The sequence below is a fragment of the Gracilinanus agilis genome, chromosome 3 (genome assembly GCF_016433145.1).
Source record: "Gracilinanus agilis isolate LMUSP501 chromosome 3, AgileGrace, whole genome shotgun sequence".
In the NCBI taxonomy this organism is placed as follows: Eukaryota; Metazoa; Chordata; class Mammalia; order Didelphimorphia; family Didelphidae; genus Gracilinanus; species Gracilinanus agilis.
Window position 1 is genome coordinate 111,773,230 of NC_058132.1, and position 21,167 is coordinate 111,794,396.

The 21,167-nt window shown below is 36.9% G+C and overlaps 1 protein-coding gene across 1 annotated transcript in view; it reads left to right on the plus strand.

Moving 5' to 3' along the window:
• The first annotated feature begins 302 nt into the window (after window positions 1–302).
• The window catches only part of CCDC81 (coiled-coil domain containing 81), a 67,121-nt gene continuing 46,256 nt past the window's right edge, over window positions 303–21,167 (plus strand). Inside the window, exons 1-3 of the mRNA XM_044666021.1 lie at window positions 303–587; window positions 16,492–16,553; window positions 19,292–19,448. Of these exons, the coding sequence (XP_044521956.1) occupies window positions 509–587; window positions 16,492–16,553; window positions 19,292–19,448 (298 nt within the window). The 5' untranslated portion in view covers window positions 303–508. The remainder of the gene's footprint in view (window positions 588–16,491; window positions 16,554–19,291; window positions 19,449–21,167) is intronic.

Sequence of the window (21,167 nt, forward strand, 5' to 3'; positions counted from 1 at the left end):
ACCTCCTGCTCCCTGGGCTCTGAGGTCTCGGAGTCTCCTCCTTCATCCCCGCCACGCCCCGTACCCTTCTCCCCCAAGCACAAGCCCGGGCTCTTCTCTTCTAGCTTGGCCAGGGCTGAGGCTGCGCTGCCATCGCGCACTTAGGGAGCCCTAAGGCGTCTTTAGGGGTGACTTCAAGGGACAGGGAAAGGGCGGGGTGCCGGAAGAAATATCATTTAAGAAGAGAAGAAGGAAAAACCAAAATAATAGAGAGATAAAGAATGAGAGAGTGAGAGAGTGAGAGAGTGAAAGAGAGAGAGAAAGCTAGCAAGCATAGGAAGAAAAAGAACTCAAGGGAAAAGAAGCGGAGGGTGCCCTGGGGGTACCCAGGGGGCTTGAAAATTAATTTTAAATATATCAAAGCAAAGAAAGGTACCAAAAAAATCACACAGAAAAAACAACAACAAACAAGCAGCAAAATCCAAACTCAAGAAATCACCCGCATTGTTAAAGGAATTCGGAAGCCAAGATGTTGGATTCCATCCACCCAGCCCTCCTCGAAATAGGCAGACAAGTGTTCCCCACACTGCCTTCACTGTCTCAAGATGGTAAGGTGTCAGAAGCCTACCGGGGATTCCTCTAGGGGTGGGTTGGCCTGTCTATCTTTATCCTCTAGGTCAGGACTATGAATCTTAAGTGATTCAGGAAGAAGGAATGGATGGATGGATGGATGGATGGATGGATGGATGGATGGATGGATGGATGGTATTGGCGGTGGAAGGGACATTTGGAAAAGAACCAATAATTTCTGAAATTGTAAACTTGACACAATGCTTCTCTTGGGATGGAATCTTGAGTTGGAACTGGCTTTAATCTAAATGGGCCTTTTGAGGGTCGGGGTTACAAACACTTTAGATCCCTCTTCAGAAAACATTTAGAAAAAGTGGCCATGGTGGGACTCTACTTAGAACAGAGGCTGTAGAATCAGAATTTTAACATGGGAGGGGCCTCAAGGGTCATATTGTCTAATCCTCTTATTTAACAGTTGAGGGATAAGGCCCAGAGAAATTAAGAAAAGTCTCAGATAGTAAATGATATAGCTGGCATTATGGTTTGTATCTGTGCTTTTGTGTGAGCCCTTCTTCCTTGGATCTCCTGTGTCTGTTTGCTTTTTGTTTCTATGGCACCTATTGTCATTTGCTGAGAAAAAGAAGAATGCTTTGTGGTCAAAAGCTTGTATTTGGGGGCTTGGAAAGATATTTACTCCTCCTTTAAGTCAATAGGATACCTAGGGAGGAAATAACTTTGAATTATTTCCTATTGGCAAAACTCCAAATGACTTTGCCCTTCCAAGGATCCTTCTGAATTTCAATCTCTCATCACATGATCTTTTTTTTTTTTTTTTTTTTTTTTTTGGTAAGGGCAGCAACTTAATGTCTACTAGGTGCTTAAAGGTTAATCAATTGACTTAAGTTGAAAAATGAGAAAAGGTAATAGGCATGAGTTTGGAAGAAGTCTCTACCTCTTAGCAATAGAAAAGCATACTAAAATGTATGAAAAGGTCCGAGTTCTAAACCATACAAAATTTATCAAAAGTCTGAGTTCCAATTTTGTCAATGCTAAGCCACCTGACTTTTTTCCTGCCTCAAATTAGTTTATAAAATGAAGAATACATTATTTCACCTGCTTTTAAATACGTTACCCCAACAGGGATATTGATATCTTCAAGAAAATTCTTTGGGGGCAGCTGGGTAACTCAGTGGATTGAGAACCAGGCCTAGAGACAGGAGATCCTAGGTTCAAATCTGGCCTCAGACACTTCCCAGCTGTGTGATCCTGGGCAAGTCACTTGACCCCCATTGCCTACCCTTACCACTCTTCTGCCTTGGAGACAATACTCAGTATTGACTCCAAGACGGAAGGTAAGGGTTTTCATAAAAAAAAAAAAATTCTTTGCACAAATATTTTACATTGTTCTTTAAGGTTTCATGTAAATTTATGGTACCAAGATTATTTGGCATTTCAAACATTTTTAACATAAATATTAGCTGCAATTTATCATTTTTTCTTTAAAAAAATTAGCTGGAATTAGGAGAGAAGAATGGTATAGCCTTAAAACAACAACAAAAAAAATCTGAAAACCAAGAAAGGATAATGAATGTACTCCTGCTTCTCTCTCTTTTTTGCTTCAACCTGGGCAAGGTATTTATTTGTGAGCCACAGGCATAGTGCATTTATTCAGTTGTGTCTGATTCTTTTTTTTTTTTTTTTAATTTTAAACCCTTAACTTCTGTGTATTGACTTATAGGTGGAAGAGTGGTAAGGGTAGGCAATGGGGGTCAAGTGACTTGCCCAGGGTCACACAGCTGGGAAGTGTCTGAGGCCGGATTTGAACCTAGGACCTCCCGTCTCTAGGCCTGGCTCTCAATCCACTAAGCTACCCAGCTGCCCCATGTGTCTGATTCTTTTTGATCCTATTTAGTATTTATTTTATTGGCAAAGATACTGGAGAGGTTTAGCCATTTCCTTCTCCAGCATGTTTTACAGATGAGGAAACTGAAGCAAACAGGATTAAGTGATTTGCCCAGCATCACCCAGGTAGTAAGTATCTGAGGCGAGCTTTGAACTCAGGAAAATGAATCTTCTTGATTCCAGGCTTAGTGCTTTATCCATTGTACCATCCATAGCTGCCATATGCACTACCAACTATTAGAGGGAAGTTTTTCATTTTTTATTTTCATCTTAGGGACTGTACACATAGTAGATATTGTTTAATTAAATAAAAATATTTGCTTATGAAAAAGCATATTAGAATGAGTCCTTTCCTGCAAGCTCCTTCCACCTATTCATATAACCTAGTTCTGGCTATTGCCACCCCCCCCCCCGCCCCTTCCTTACCCTTTTCTTTTAAAATAATGACCAGTGACCAATGGGAAAATTAATTTTGTTTGATAATACTGCATGCTATAAGGGTTTTCTTTTTCTTTTATAAATGAAGGTGAAAAAAAGAGAAAATTCTTATTATAAATATAAAACAATCTTATTATATGCTATATAATACATAATATTGCAAAATATTAATGAAGATAATAGAATTTTTAAATAGATCAGTAAAAATGATGGATTAGATGTTTTTTCAATCTGCTTGGACACCTCATTCTCTCCTTATATATACATACTCCTCCTCCTCCCAGGAGGGGTGTTAGTGTGGGAAGGAACTTCAAAAATACCAGCAGTATAGGTAAAATAAATCTCATCACATCTTCCATCTTTTGCATTTGGTTCAGTGCCTTGGGCAGATGTCTATTGGGTTTGTTGTCCAGGTTCTTATTTTGTATCTTTCCTTTGCTTGTGTCAGTGTTTCCAACAGTGAAAAAAAAAAGTTCTAAGTTTAAGAATAAAAATCTCTTGGAGGAAAGTTGGGAAGACGTCTTTTGCTGTGTTTTTAACCTCCAGATCTAAGCCTCTTTCTATACTATGCACACTATGTGTCCAATGTCTTCTTTTAAAACATTTTAAAATAAGTTTTTAAATTGATGTATTCAGTTTCAAGATCATAGAGATCCCCAGGGTCACACTCCCTTCCCCCTCAGACGTATAACATAGAGTATTTTTTAAAGAGGATAAAATAGCACAATTGCAATGTTGGGCTTTACAAGTATAAGTAAACTGCATACACTTACTGCTCTCAGGCACCTTCCATTCTGAGGTGAAACACTGCAAATAAAGGAGACTTAGAAAGGCAATGGTAAATACCACCAGGTTTTGGAAAAGATTGGGAGCCGCTGGAGAGACTTGTTTTGGGGCAAGGTAAAGGGAAAGTTAGAAAAACAAAGTGGCACAGTGGGTAGAGGGCTGGGTGTGGAGTCAGGAAGATGAGTTCAAATCCATTCTTATACATATGATTATTAGTTGTGTGATCCTTAATCAAGTCACTTAACTCTGTTTGCCTTAGTTTTCTTATATGAAAAATGAACTGAAGAAGGACATAGCAAACCACTCCAGTATCTTTGCCAAGAAAATCCCAAAAGAGGCTATGAAGAGTCAGACACAACTGAAACGAAACAACAACAATAACAAAAAAAGGGGAACATTCACTTAATCAGAATTCAGGGTCCCAGGAATAGAGTCCGGAGTTCCAATGGGATAAGATTGAGGAGGAAAGCATGTAGGGTGACTGGTTACCTTAACCTTCATGGGTCCAAATTTTCATTTCCATAAAATGAGGGTCTTTGGACTAGATAGCTATGTTAACTCTCAGTTTGTGACTCAGTGGTACTGAGACATACAAAATGGAAGAAATATAGAAAAAAAGGCATAATCAAGCATTGTTCTTCTGATGGTAGTGATTCTCAGTGACTTATTCAACCAGGTCTGATTTTGCTCTAACCACCATTGTGTTCTGAAAAGTGTAAAGCAGCATGTTATATGCTTCCTTTTAAAATTAAAAGCAATTAAAATAAATTTTGTCTGGAGGATTTAGTGATCTGTTAATGATCTATAGAGACATTAGAACTGCAGTGCTGGAAACTGCTCTTTTAGATGGAATGTTGTATGTTTTTATTTTGTTGTTACAGTTCAGTTGCATCTAACTCTTTGTGACATATTGAAGTTATTTGCCATTTCCTTTTCCAACTCATTTTACAAAAGAGGAAACTGAGGCAAACAAGATTAAGTGAATTTACACTCATAAACATGAGTCTTCCTGATTCTAAGCCCAGAACACTATCTACTCTGCCACCTAGCTACCTCCACTATAATGGTTATATCGAATGGTTCTAAATAGAATTTTCCCTTCAGGTACTATATTGTTCTCCAAGGAATTCTTTTCTTTTTTCCAATGAGAAGAAGCAAATCATGGTTTCGAAGAAACAATTTATTCTTCTCTTCCATAACTTTGTTAATTAAAAATTTCATAGAATAAAGCAACAAGGCTGATTGTAATAGACTCAGCCCTAGCCTGAGCAGCAATGCTTCTGCAGGTTTATTAGACAAAAAGTAATAATGTTTCTAATTAGAGGCTGTCAAGTCTTTTCTTTCTGTGTTAGCTGAAAGAAGTTGGAACTTCTTAAAACTGCTTTTTCAGAAAAAACTTTTGACAAGATAAAAAAAATCAATTTCTACTAAGTACTCTAAAGACGTAGGAATAAATGGACCTCTCCTTATAGAGCAAATAGTATCTTTTAAAATCCAATAGTCAGCAAGCTATGTAATAGAAATAAACTAGAAGGCATCACAGTAGGATCATGGGGAAAGCAAGGATATTCATTATCAACACTATTATTTAACACAACACTAGAAATAGTGGTTCTAGCAATAAGATAAGCAAACAATCATAGGCAAAGAGGAAACAAAATGATCACTTTCTGCAGGCATATATGACAGTCTATAGACAGAATTGAAAGTCTGCTAAAATATTAATTGAAGCAATTAACAAATGAATTAAAATGATTGATACTAATCAATAATTCAATCAGTAAATAACTAATCAATTATTAAAACTAAATAAATAAATTAAAGTTCAACACAATCATTAACCTTTCTATAAATTACCCATGAAACTCAGCAGGAAAAGATAAATTCCATTCAAAATAACTATAAAATGTTTAGGAGTTCACCAATTATGACTTGACTCACAACTAAATAAATACAATTACAAAGCACTCTATAAAAATGACAAATAAGTAGCGATATATGTAATTGCTCAAGAATGAGGCCATTCAGTATAATAAAAATGATAACACTAGGCAAATTACTCAGTGCCATAGCAATCAAATATGCAAAGGAAAAACTATTTTAGATCCTTTCCCTTTAGTTTTCCCCAAATAAAAAAAAAACCTAGTCATTTTATATCCTATATGCTATACATACCATAGACCATGTGTAATATTTGCCACAGAACTTGTAACAAATAATTATAGTCCTGCAAAGCAAATTCATGTTTTCCACATCCAAAAATGTGTCATTGTTCACCTTAAGCTCATCCCTTCTCTAATAAGAGGTGGGTAGAATGCTCCCTCGATTTTCTGGAATACTGGTTGCTGCAATGATTGGTGTTCTTAAGTCTCTATAACCTATTTGTACAATATTGTCGCTTCTGCATAAATTGTTCTCTTGGTTCTGTTTCTAGGAGTGGCTAGGTAGTGCAGAAGTTAGAACAAGAGGCTCAGGAGGTCAGAGTTTAAATTCAGCCTCAGACACTTACTAGTCAAGTGACCTTGGACAAGTTATTTAACCTCTGTTTGTCTCAGTTTCCTCAGCTGTAAAATGGGGATAAAGTAATAATACTTTCCTCTCAGAGTTTTAGGGAGAATCAAATAAATGAGTTCATAATTATAAAGCTATTTAGTACAGTGCCTGGCACATAGTAAGCATTATATAAATATTAACTATTCTTCTTCTTCACTCTGCATCAATTCATAGGATCTTTTCTCCAACTGATGGGCATCCTCTTTGATTTCAATTTGCTGCAACAGAAAGAGCTGCTATATGTATATATGTGTATATATGCAATATATAAATATTTAATGCATGTATTGTTGTTGTTCATCTATTTCAGTTGTGTCCAGCTGCCATTTTATTGACAAAGATAGTGGAGTGGTTTGCCATTTCCTTCTCTAATAGTGCATATACACATATTGTATATATGTACATGTGTAAGAAGACCCATATTAAAAAAGGAAGAAAAGAAAGTAAAAAATAATATGCTTCAATCTACATTTAGATGCCATCGGTTCTTCCTCTAGAAGTGGATACCATTTTTCATCATGAGTCCTTTGGAATTATCTGGGGACACTGTATTACTGAGAATAGCTAAGCCATTCACAGTTGATCATCATACAATATTACTGTTGCTGTGTACAGAGTTCACTTTGTATCAGAGTTCATGTCTTTGCAAGTTTTTCTGAAATAATTTTGCTCTCATCATTTCTTACAGTCATATAACACAACTTGTTCCACCATTTTCCCATTTGGTGGCCATCCTTTTAGTTTCCATTTCTTTGCCACCACAAAAAGAGATGCCCAAAACATTTTTGTACAAAGAGGTCCTTTTCCCTTTTAAAGAAGAGTTCTTTGGGGATACAAATCTGGTAGTAGCATTTCCTGGGTCATTGGGTATGCAAAATTTTATAGCCCTTTGGGGTTCCATTCCAAATAGTCTCCCAAACAGTCAAATCACTTCATAAATATTTCAATAGTGCCTTAGTTTCCTAATTTTCCCACACTTCTCAAAATTTTTTAAAAAATCCATACCTTCTCTGTCTTAGAATCAATACTGTGTATGGTTCCAAGGCAGAAGAGTGATAAAGGGCAGGCAATGGGGTTTTTCAGTGGCTTGCCCAGGATCACACAGCTAAGATTTGAACCCAGGACCTCTCATCTCTAAGCCTGGCTCTCTATCCAGTGAGCTACCTGTTTCCTCCAACATTTATAATTTTTTTGGAAATATTAGCAAATCTGACAGGGGTGAGGTGATATCACAGAGTTGTTTTAACTTTCATTTCTCTAATCAATAGTGATTCAGACCATTTTTTTTTATAAACCCTTGTACTTCAGTGTATCGTCTTATAGGTGGAAGATTGGTAAGGGTGGGCAATAGGGGTCAAGTGACTTGCCCAGGGTCACACAGCTGGGAAGTGGCTGAGGCCAGGTTTGAACCTAGGACGACCTCCTGTCTCTAGGCCTGACTCTCACTCCACTGAGCTACCCAGCTGCCCCCGATTCAGACCATTTTTATATGATTGTACATAACTTTGATTTCTTTGTTCAAAAACTGCCTGTTCATATCCTTTGACCATTTATCAAGTGAGGAATGACTTGTGTTCTTATATATTTGACTCAGTTCTCTATGTATTTGAGAATTGAGGTTTTTATCAAGAGACACTTGCTTTAAATCGCCCCCCCCTTCTGCTTTCCTTCTAATCTTGGATAAATTGGTTTTGCTAGTGTAAAACTTTTAAATTTAAAATTATCTATTTTACCTCTTATATTCCTCTTTCTTTCATGTTCTTTCCTTATTTGTAGATCTGACAAGTAAATTATTCCATGCTCCCCTAACTTGCTTATGGTGTCATCTTTTATGTCTAAATCATGTACCCATTTTGACCTTATCTTGGTATATGGTGTGAGATGCAAGCCTATACTGAGTTTCTGCCACATTGTTTTCCAATTTTCCCAATAGTTTTTTCCAAATAATGAGTTCTTGCTTTAAATTTATTTAAAAAGTGTCTTGAAGTGGAATTCATGTAGCGGAAAGGGAAGGGAATAAACATTTATACAGTGCCTACATGTGCCACGCTCTGTGCTGAGTGTTTTACAAATATCTTGTTTGTGCCTTACAACAACCCACGGAAGATAGTTGCTATTATTATTCATATTTTTATACTTGAGGAAAGTGAAGCAAAATAGAGTTAACAGTGGAATTGCTTGTCAGCTCCAGGAAGGGGGAAGAGAGAGGGGGAGAGAGAATATAAATCATTCAATCATGGAAAAATATTTTTAAAATAAGTTAAAATATATTTAAAAAGGGGAAAAAAGGAGGTTAAGTGATTTACTGTAAGAGTCATGTAGATAGAAACATCTGAGGCTGGATTTGAAACTTAGGTTGTCTGAAATTGAGGCCCAGTCTCCCATCAGAGATGTTTCTTTCCTTTTTGTGAATTTTGGTAGATGAATTCCTAAATGCTTTATATATTCTGTAGTTATTTTGAATAGGATTTATCTAATATCTTCCTGTTACATTTTTTTAGGTAACATACACAAAGGTTGATGATTTGTGAAGTTCTATTTAATATCTTGCTACTTTGATTTAATTATTGTTTTAATTTTTTTCTTAGCTTACTTGCCTGGACTCTTTGTGTAGATCATTTATATCATTTATGAAAAGTAATAATTTTGTTTCCTTTATCTTTTATCTATGCTTATGCCCTCGATTTCTTTTTCATATCTTTTTGCTAGAGTTAACATTTCTAGTGCTATGTTAAATCATATCCTTGGTTTCCCCGATCTTGGTACAAAGTACCTCTATTTTATCTCTATTATATATCCTACTGGTTCTCGATTTCAGATAGATGCTATTTATGATATTAAGGGAGAAATGCATTTATTTCCCTGCTTTTTAGTCTTCTTAGCAGAAAGGGATATTATATTTTTTCCAAAGCATTTTCTTATTGTATTACTATAATCATGTGATAATATTTTTATTATGGTCTGTTATATATGTAGCCTTCTTAATAGAGAACCAAGTTTGTATTATTTGTATAAATCCTAACTGGCCATGATGTATATAGTCTCTTTCATGGTTTGCCAGAACTTACTTGCCAATATTTTATTTTAAATATTTGCATACATATTCTTTAGGGATATTTGTGAACTACTTTCTTCCTAATTTGTTGTCCTCTGGTTTAACTATCAAGATAAATATCCGTTATCATAAAAGTCATCTTTTTCTATTTTTATGAAGTTTTCATAATATTGGAATTAATCTTTGAAGGTTTAATAGAATTTACTTGTGAATCAATCTGGAATTGATGTTTTCTGTCTTTGGATATTGATTTAATACGCAGTCATTCACCCCTCTCTCATACTGAGTCTTTAAAATATTCTTTTCTGTTAATCTGAATATTTTAAAATTTTGTAGCTATTTATTAATGACATTTAAATTGAGAATTTATGGGGGGCATGTCACTAGGCAAAAGAGCTTATAATTCCTTTAGTTCTTCCCTGTTATGATTTTTCCTTTTTTCCAGTTCTTATATTTATGCTGATAAACACCAGATTTCTATATATAGCCCTTGTATCTCTCCTGAGCTCTAGACTTAACCATCACCAATTGCCTTTTGGATATTTTGAATTGGATGTCCTATAGGTACCTCAAAATTGTTGTTCAATTGTTTTTCAGTGTTGTCTGACTCTTTGTGACCCCATTTGGGTTTTTCTTGGAAAAGATATTGGAGTGATTTCCTTTTCTTTCTCTAGTTTACTTTACAGATGGGGAAACTGAGGGAACCCAAGGTTAAATGGCTTGTCCAACATCACATAGCTACCGTCTGAGGTCAGATTTGAACCTAGAGAGAAGGGCTAAATGACTTCAGAGTTGGTACTCTATCCAAAAGAAAACTCATAATTTCACCCCACCCCCACCAAACTGACCCCCTATTCCCCATTTTCCTATTGCCATTGAAGGCATCACCATCATCCTAGTTTACCCAGGCTCACAACTTCAGCACCATCTTGAATTCCTTATTCTCACCTTTCATATCAAATCTGTTGTAAAGTCATTGTTTCTACCTTCACAACATCTCTCAGCTACATCCTCTTCTCTCCACTCACATAGCCACAAACCTGGTATAGGTTCTCATCACCTCATGCCTGGACTATTGCACTAGTCCTCTGGTTGATCTCTCTGCCTCAAATCTCTCTTTTGTTGTTGACTTGTTTCAATCATGACCTACTCTTTGTGACTCCATTTGGGGTTTCCTTGGCAGAGATATTGAAGTGGGTTGGCCATTTTTTTCTTCAGCTCATTTTACAGATGAGGAAACTGAGGCAAAGAAAGTTAAGTGACTTGTCCAGGATCACATAGTCAGATTTGAATGCAGAAAGACATCTTCCTGATTCCAAGTCTAATATTCTATCCACCCTGCCATCTAGTTGTGCTCAAGTCTCTCCTTTCTCCAGTCAATTCTCTACTCACCTACCAAAGTGATTTCTCTAAAGTGCAGGTCTTATCAGATCACTTTGCTTCTCAATAAACTCCTATGCTTCCTTATTACCTTTAGGGTCAAATATAATTGTTTGGCATTTAGAATACTTAACAATTGTTCCCTTCTTACTTCTATAAATTCCATTATCCAGCTACTCTGACTTATTTGCTATTCCTCACAAATGTTATTCCACTTGGCTCCTTGACCTTGCACTGGCTGCCCCCCCAGCCTGGAATGTTCCCTGGTTTCCTTTAAGATTCAGCTAAGTGGGACAACTAGGTGGCTACTTGGACAGAGAACCAGACCCAGAGATGGGACTCAATCCTGGGTTCAAATCTGGCCTCTGATACTTACTTGCTGTGTGATCCTATAAGACACTTAACCCCATTGCCTAGCTCTTCTGCCTTGGAACCAATATAGAACATTAATTCTAAAATGGAAGATGAAGGTTTAAAAGATCTTACCTTCTATAGAAGACCTTTTCCCTTTACTTTCTCCATTACTGCTAATGCCTTCACTCTAAGATTGCCTTCTATGTGCACGGCGTATCTCTTGTATGTATATAGTTATTTGTATATTGTCTCTTCCATTACAGTGTGAGTTTTTTGAGAGAAGGGACTGGATTTTGCCTTTCTTTGGGAATACCTGAAAGTTTTCTACATTTCATTTCCAGAAAGGGCAGTTCTTGACACCTAAGTACTTGGCACTGTCAAATAGTTAAGTATCAGAAATTAATAGGTTTTTATCAGTGGAAATAATATTAAAGAACAAGCCTGAAGGGCAGCTAAGTGGCTCAGTGAATAGAGAACAGGTCTGGACTCAAGAAGATACCAGTTCAAATCTGGTCTCATATTTCCTAGCTCTGTGACCTTGGTAAGTCACTTACCCAATTGCCTAGCCCTTACCTCTCTTCTGCCTTGGAACCAATACTTAGTATCAATTTGAAGACAGAAAGTTAAGGTTATTAAAAAGAGCAAAATCTCTTGAATTGAATTGACTGGCTGGGGAATGAGGGGTTTAGGGGAAATGTGGTGATCCTAAGTCTAAGCTAGGAAAAGTAAGTGCCTGGCCCATAGTAGGTGCTTAAGAAATATTGTCTATTTGCTGACCAACTATGTAGTCCCTGGAACTGTCCCATGCCCTTGTGCCTTGAACAGCAGGATACTAGGAAATATAAGAGCAAGGTCAGGCAACTCCAGGTGTTTATGAGAAATATGATTGTCTACCAAAAGAAAACAATCTTTAATAGAAATTTTTAAAAGACACAATTGGGAATGGGTGAAAGTCCCATATAACTGAAGTATGACCAAAGGGAGGGAGGTGAACTACTACTCCCTTTTGTCTTTTTTTTCCTCTTGATTCTCTGGCTACCAGGACATGTAGACAAGTGCCAAATATAAAAATATACTTTTGTGCCTCTCCACTTATCTGTTTAGAGGTTATCTTTCATGATATGGCTTGTGGTTGCTTGTCTTTGAAGACTTCACAGATATTGGTGACACTGGTCACCATAGCTACATTTTTGCCTCAGGTTTTGGGGGTCTCTGTCACCTTTTCCAGAAGTTACCTTTCATTAATTGGCCTGTAGTTGCTTGATTTTGAAGTCATTATCACAGACATTGATGACACTGGTCATTAAAACTGCATTTTAGGGTCTCCTGTCACTTTTTCCTCTCCTAGTCCCTTCTTCTCTTAAAAGATCATTGGAATCGCCTATTTTACTGGATTTTTTTTTGTCCTTGACCTATTTTCTACACTAGTGACTTTTGATAAGAGATACCTGATATTTTTAGGAACTTTTTTTCTCAGTCTTTGGATTTTATTTTAATATCTCTTAGTGTCTTATGGAGTCATTTATTTCTATTTGGTCCAATCTAATTTTAAAGGAATTTATCACTTTTTTTCCAGGAAGATTTGAGTTCAAATCACTTGGCCTTAGACACCTACTAGTTGTATGACTAGCTTGTGTCACTTCATCTGTAAAACGAGGTAGAGATAGAAATGGCAAACCACTCCAATATCTTTGCCAAGAAAACCCCAAATGGAATCACAAAGAGTCAAATGTGACTAAAATGACTGAATGACAATAACAACATTTTGCACCTCTTGTATACTAGGATGTTTATTCTTCCAGTTCTTTCCTCTAGAACTCTGATTTCATATATTTGTTAAGTGCTTTGCAAATCTTTTAAAATGCTATTACTATTATTATCTTCATAAACTAATAATGAGAATATGATCATTTAAAACTCTTGCTTCATTTCTTCCAGGAATTCCAGCAAACGCATTTAGTAACCTCGGGGGAGTTAAATGCCAAAATTCTATCCCACAAATCTATGAATTTTTTGAGGCTTTACTTATAGATATTATACAGTTATTATTTTCTTCTTTATGTATTAAATGCCCACGGACCCTCATTTCTTTATTGTCTGTGTTTTATTGAGTTTATTCATTTTTCCTGCCTCATTTATGGAATTGGTACTTAGTTCCAGGCCCAGGTTCTTAGATGGAGTAGTTAGGTTCTTTTTGGTACAAACTTCACTTTTCCAGGTTCCTTCTATATCCTTGGTCAGAGCTCTTTAGGTAATTGACCCTGGTTAGGGTTTTCTAACCCCATGAATCTTCCTTGACCAGTTGCTAGGTAGTTGTTTGTCCCCTTTCTAGTTTCCTTGATCATAATAACACTGGATGGGTCTTCAATTCTCCCCAAGGCTTTCCTGTCCAAGGTGCTAGGTGGTCTGACTTCCTCCCTCTCTTGAGTTCCATTGTGCAGAGTGATGAATTGTGTTGTGCCCCATTGGAACTTCCTTGTTCAGAATGCTGGGTGGGCTTCTGTTTTCTACCCCTTTGCATGCTTTCTTATTCAGGATAAACTTCTTCTATAGTGGAGTTTCCTGGTTCACGGATCTAGGAAATCTTCCATTCTTGTTGGAGCTTCCTTGATCAGGTGCTTTTAAGTCCTAGAAAGCTAACTGGTTTCTGTCTTCTTCAGCATTCCACTGATTAGGGATCCTGTGCTGTCTTTGCCCACTTTGAGATTTCCTTGGCCACTATGTGATTATTGCACTCACTAGAGTTTTCTCTATTACTTTTGGAGTTTTCCCCAGCATAGTTGTGGATGCTCTTCTGTTCTTATTTGTGCCTGTACTTGCTTCTCTGGCAAGATTCCTCAATGAGGGATCAGTATCTTCTGACTATCTTTTTGTATAGTTGTTGGGTTTGGAAAAAGGGATGTACTGAAATTTCTTTTAAGATGTTTTTTGGTCATCACTTAATTTAGTGCTTCAGTTTCTACATAACATTGGCTACACCAACTTCAGGCCCAGAGATGGATTAGCCCTTGTCTTAGCTACCACTAGACAGAGATCACAAAGGACACTACCAAATGTAACTCCTCATTCCTTAGGCATTGATGCTACCTAGACTCTGGAGTCCATGCTCCTAAATGATGGGATGCTGGGTCACCCTCTGTACCTTTTGAAGCTCACAAAGTTGGAGACGCCATTGTCCTTCACCTAAAAGAACAAATGCAGGGACATTGCACTGGGGCCCTTTCATAAGGCCATATGACTTCTCCTTTTATCACACAGTGTTTCATCTGATGCCATGGATGAAAGTCATACCACCAGCAACAATACCCCAAAAGACTGAGGCAAGAGCAAGAGAATAGAAACAGGCTGGGCCTTGGGAACATTCCAACCTACAAAAAGCTTACAGGAGGTTCACTATGTGACTGCCAGCTGGAACCAGTTACAAAATGTTTATGCATATCCCACTGCATCTTCTATGTAGTTTTCTTACATATCTTTTTTTTAACCTTAGATGTTCATTTTCATTTTTTATATTACCTAACTTAATATCTAACATAACAATAATATAATATACATGATTTGCTATAATTATATAATAAATTATAATAAATATTCTTATCCAAGAGAAACACATTTTCACATTAGCTATGTTAAAAAATCTCTTCTTTTTTCCCCTTTCTTTTATCTCCCTCCTACCCAATATTATTATTATTATTTTTAAGCTCTTACCTCCTGTCTTAGAATGAGTACTGTGTATTGTTTCCAAGGCAGAAGAGTACTAAGGGCTAGGCAATAAGAATTAAATGACTTGCCCAGAGTCACATAGCCTGGATGTATTTGAGATCACATTTGAACCCAAGACCTCTTATCTCCAGGTCTGGCTTTCAATCCACAGTTCCCCCTAGCTGTACTCTCTCCCCAGTATTTTGTAAACAAGTCAATGAGGTTTCTGTGCAGTGTTCTATTAGGAGGCCTGTGTAGGTGCTTATTAATGCTTTTAAAATTAATTAAATTGAATTAAACTGAATGACAATTACTTTTCTAGTCATAAAAGTCTTTGATGATCAATTTTCAAAAACATTCTTTTGATATGTTAATAGTTCTTAATGAGAATAGGAGTTTTAATAAACTAAGAACAGAGATCCTTTTGCTGATGTATGTTAGTATTTTATAAATAAGGCTTATATACTACGTAGTGATGGTGAACCTTTTAGAGACCGAGTGCACAAACTACACCCTCATGCTGCCTGTGAGCTGTCCCTTTTTACCCTAGATAGGAGAGGGAGGAAGTGTTCCCAGTGGCTACTTGCTGGGCAGAGGGGTGGTCCATGTGAGAAATGTCCTCAGGCATGGTGTAAAGGGGAAGGGCAGCCTCCTCTGGTATGTGTGCCACAGGTTCACCAACATAGCACTATTGGATTCATACAAAATTTAAGTACCCCATTTATCTGGAAGGTAAATTTATTCAACAGCCTCAGCTCTTTGGAAAATAAAACAAAACTAGAAACCTAAAAGTAAAATATGGCCCCAAAGTAGCCAAAATAGATTGCAAAACATCTATATATTAAAGTTTGTTCATTTTATATACTGGAGTTCCCCCTTAGGTTTTTTTTTTTTTAAATAAATCCTTACCTTCCGTCTTGGAGTCAGTACTGTGTATTGGCTCCAAGGCAGAAGAGTGGTAAGGGTAGGCAATGGGGGGGGGGGTCAAGTGACTTGCCCAGGGTCACACAGCTAAGAAGTGTCTGAGGCCAGATTTGAACCTAGGACCTCCCGTCTCTAGGGCTCCCTTAGGTTTTTACTTACCAGCCTATAAACTATTAATATAGACACAATATTAACAAATTTAGTTACTTGGCTTTTCAGTCCACAGAAGTTATCAGCAATATAATTCAGAAAAATTTTAATTTAAAATGGTTAAGATGAAAAAGGCTTGTGGCACTTAAAGAATAATAACATAGTGTCATAAGGGTTGTAAAGAAAGTTTTTTGTTTTTTTTACTTTGAAGTAAGAGTGAAAAAATGATAATAGCCATTATATAGATGAGGAAATTGAGGTCAGCAAAGTTAAATGACTGGTCTGTGATCACATGCCTTGTATCAGAACTGAGATTCAATCCCTTTTTGACAATTGCCATGTATAGAACTCCTCATTTCCTGAGGATTTTGCCCCATAGCTCATGCTTATAGAGAGTGTTTTAAGGATCCTAGATTTGGAAGGAGTCAGAGGCACCCCAACACCCTCATTTTCTAGATTGGAGATGGAAAATCAGGGAAGCTAAGTGAATTTGTTTAGAATCACACTAGGGACAGGCATCAGATGGGGCTACAAATTAGGGTTCTCCAACTTCCAAAGAATCATGTCTTTCTACTAAACCACTTTACTACTTCCCACAAATAGGGAAGTTTTCTTATTTTTAATTTGATTCTGTATTTCAGTCCATGAGGGCATTTAAGATACTAACATGATATTTTATATTTTTCCTCACATTTCAGAAGTGTCTAATATCTGGGCAAATGTATCTGAATTTGTGGAACGGCAGTTATCTTTGCGCAAGGTAGGCTAAACTTCATCACCATCTTCCTCTTAGACATAGATAACAAGTTGATTATCAAAGAAGAAAAATCATTCATAAACTGTGGATGGAGTGGGTCCCTATGGATGGGTACCTAATTATGGTAGGGTCAACGGACTCCAAGAAGAGTATCATTTCAAGTCTCCTGACTTTAAAATTCAAATAGTACTTTTCGATGGTTAATTTCTTTTTGGTTCCCTGTCTATTATGGGCTATGAGTTTGGCCATTCTTACAAGTATATGTTTATATCCCTGAGTGTCTATATCAACAAAATAGAGAGGGAGGAGATCAATGAATTGGTCATGCAATTTAAAAAATTAGAAAGGGAACAAATGAAAAATCCCCAGATAAAAACTAAACTGGAAATCCTAAAAATTAAAGGAGAAATGAATAAAATCGAAAGTAAAAGAACTATTGAACTAATGAATAATATTAGGAGCTGAAACTTTGAAAAAAAACAAATAAATAAAGTACTGGTTAATCTAACAAAAAAAGAAAGAGAATCAAATGAACAGTATCAAAAATGAAAAGCATGATCTTACCTCCACTGAAGAGGAAATTAAGACAATTATTAAGAGCTAATTTGCCAAATTCTATGGCAATAAATATGACAATCTAGGTGAAATGGGCAAATATTTACAAAAATACAAGTATATATGTATGTATTTGGATTATCCCAAGGGAGGAAAATTACTGTTCCTAGCAATGCAATACCCTAAATCAGTGATTCCCAAAGTGGGTGCTACCGCCCCCTGGTGGGTGCTGCAGCGATCCAGGGAAGCTGTGATGGCCAAACTTTTTTTGTATTACATTCTATTCTGAGTTCAATAAATAGTTTCATAATTTCCAGGGGGTGTTAAGTAATATTTTTTCTGGAAAGGGAGCGGTAGGCCAAAAAAGTTTGGGAACCATTGCCCTAAATGGTGGCTAGATGATGCAGTTATAGAGTGCTGCATTTGGGTCAGAAATACCTGACTTCAAATTGGCCTTAAACATTTCTCTGTATGAGTCTGGTTAAGTCATTTAACCTACATCTGCCTCAGTTTTTCTAGCTGTAAAAGGAATCTCACATATATGGTTGTTGTGAGGATCAAATGAGATAAAATTTGTAAAGCCTTTAGCACAGTGCCTGGCATGGAGTAGACCTTTGATAATTTGATGCTGCTAATGTGTATAGAGTCCTGTGCTAGTAGCTGGGGTGGGGAATGGTTTTGAGATTAGGTAAGACATGATAATTTATGCTCCAATAGTAAGAGGCAGCTAAATGGCACAGTGGACTGAGTATAGCTTTTTTTTTTTTTATGGTGGCAAAGAATTGGAAATTGAAGGCTGTCCATCAATTGGGGAACAACTGAATAAATTGTGATATATGAGGGTGGTGCAATACCATTGTGCTGTAAAAATGATGAACAGAGATGATTTCGGAAAGAGCTGGAAAGACCTACATGAACTTATGCAGAGGGAAATAGGCAGAAATTTGTTATTACATGTAGTTGATAAAAATAACATGTCTTTATTTAAAAAAAGATCATATCAAAAATGTTTGAGGTGGGGAAGAAATAGGGGGGCTGTGAGAAGGCTAATATGTTTTATAATTCAGAGGTTTTCTAGGGTTCAAACTGAGGTCCTTGATTTTGTACTGGGAGTTTATACCATAACATTATGTGCCTCATTAGTAAACTTTGAGAGAGAAGTTTCAATAGAGTTAGAGTCAAAAGACAAAAGGCTCTCTATAGGGGAAGAAGGGGAGGATTCTTTCCAAGAATCTAGTAGACTCCTTTTTAGGAGACTGTGCTCTTAGGTGGAGGCTGCTGAATGTGATAACAGTGAGGATTTGGACATATGATAAAACTAGAAGTAAGAAACCTCAAAGGAGAAGTTGCTGGGTGATTGTGGCAGAGAGAGGGTCTGGAAGTAGCAATGAGGATCAAGAAGTAGTCTTGACTCCTCTTGACCCAGAGTAGAGGCAGGTCAGGAGAGAAGATGAGAAGATAAATACAATAGTAGAGAGAGTGGCCAGGGACGCAGAGTATTCTGGGAGAAGCTGTTTTCATGAATGTAAGAAGGCAGAAAGAATGTATGACGAAGAGGTCTAATAGGTAGAGTAGCTGTTAACAATGGTGGCAGATGGAGTCTGGAAATGGTAGCAAGAAACACGGAGTATGTTGACCCCTTCTCTTCAGCTAGTGAATGATTGGAATAACAAATAACCATTTTTCTCCAGGACTATGATGACCCTACACACAGATCGGAAAAAAGTAGAAACTAACATGCTTTCTCACTTCTTTCTATTGTTCTTGTGATGTCATAGCAATAATGTATTTAACAGTCATGAATACCAGTGGATAGAAATATCATATAAATGTTCTATGAATCTTAAGGCATATTAAAATTCCTTCATATAAGAATAAATTATTAAAGCTGGAGGTTATGTTAGAAATCATCCAATCTAACTTACCTTGCTACATGATAGGCATTCACTTCACGCTCTACTTCTTTAGAAAATAAGGAGGTTGGATAAGATAGTGTCTAAGGTTTCTTCTGGCTCTGAAATTCTGTAATTGTGTAAGTCTTGTTTTATATAGTCTGATTTCTTTATGGCCCAGACTGACTTCATTTAGGTCCATTGGTTTATTTTAATCTTAGTAGCGGGATACAATGTTTTTTTTTTTCTTCTCAAACCCACCCTTTCAACTCATCTCATTTTCTTTTGTTACAGGGGGTCCAGATTCCAGGATTTGGAACCTTCACCTTCATAAGGCAAAGGCTAGATGTGGGAAACAATAAGTTTATTCTACTTCAGAGACCCGTGTTTGTGATGGCTGAGAAGTTTGCCCAAATGCATGGGCTCAGGCAAAACAAAGTATTTACTCCTGGTAAATGTTTCTTAAGATTTAATTGAGCCAACTTCCTTAGTGGGTACAGACACAGGTTAAAATGTGAAGGGGCAAACGTGGTCAAGAGTAGCTTTACCTGTCTCCTCCAACTTACTGTTTGTCACATCATTTATTCATTTAATCTGCAAACATTTAGTAAGCTCTTACTGGGTATAGAGAACAATGTGTTAGATATCAGGGGAGATACAAATTTTAGGCAAGACAATTATAGTTGATACGTAGCCCATTAAATGATAAGATAACCATAGTTAACTGTAACAATACAACATTAGAGAATAAGTGTATTAGAGAATTAGAGTGCCAAGTGCCATAAATAGGGTCAAATATGCTAGAAATCAGGTTCCTTTGGGAAATTAATGATATTCATTAATCTATCCACACATTTAAATATTAATATTTTTAAAATTATGATTAATAACAAGATTCTCAATATCACTATTAATATTGAACCCAATATAACTAATACACACTTATTAATGTTGAAGATTGTAGGTATCACCTATTAATATTGAATCTAATTTAACTAGTACAAACCTATTAATATTGGAGATTGTGAATAATGAGGGAGTAGGAACTGATGAGAGTCCCCAGCAACCTCTCCTCTTAGGAATAGGTGGTACAGAAATTTCTTGGAGGGAATTATCTCTTCTACCAGGCATGCCATTCGCATAGGGTTTAGCCCTCAAGGAAGCGATAGCAGTTACCCCTTCCCCTTTCTCCAATGCTTGGGTACATGGTTCCTTCTGTACTAAGCTCTTTCAGTTGGAAAATGGCCAATAGCAGTTATCTTCCCCTGTAAGAATTCCTCAGTAGAGTTAATGTATTGGGAGTCCCTGGTTTCCTAAAGAGTAGAATGTGCTTAGTCCTTTAGTCATTCGGAATTTCTTTTTATGGTGACCAGCAAAACTTGCCTCTGTTCTAAGCTTTCTCGTCATCCTTTCCAAAGTAACATTCTTCATGGTGATTGAAAGTATATATAAAAAGAATCAGAGATTAAGGGTTTGACTTTTGGTTCTCCTACTTAGGCACTTTTGGAAAGGTCATTTCTCTTCCCTGGGCTTCAGTCCCACATCATTAGCTGTTTGTTAGACCTTTCTAAGTCAATATCTCATTGGCATCTCAAACTCTGAGAAATCTATAGAACATTGGCCCTTTTCATTTATTAGTCCTGAACCATATTTTTCAATATCTATTTTGCTGCCTTCTCTGGTGATCCACCTCCATACTGAAGTCACTGAGTATCATGACATCAGGCAAGCTCAGAGTTGGAAGGGAATACAGAGACTCTAGACCAGCCCATATCTGAACATGTGTTCCTTCTAAAACCTACATGCCCACTGGGAAATCCAGCATCTGCTGGAAGGCCTCCAATGAGTTGGAAATCAAGACCACTCAGTGCAGCCCACATTCTCCTCTTGGAAAATGTTAGTTGTTAGGAAGGGTTTCCTCACAGGAAACTTCAATATGTTTCGATGCTCCTTGTGCTTTCAAAAATCGCTGATAATGGCTCAGCCATCATAACTGTCAGTCATTTTCATACCAGAGGAAAAAGTTGAACTACTCTCAGTGATTTGAACTCATCAGTAACTCTTGCTATCTCCTTGTTTGTCTTAGGTATCTATTACCATTTCTGTTTTGCTCATCCCAGTTCGAAGCTTATTCTCTTTGACAGATTTGAAAGGCTTAGCCTTCTCTCTA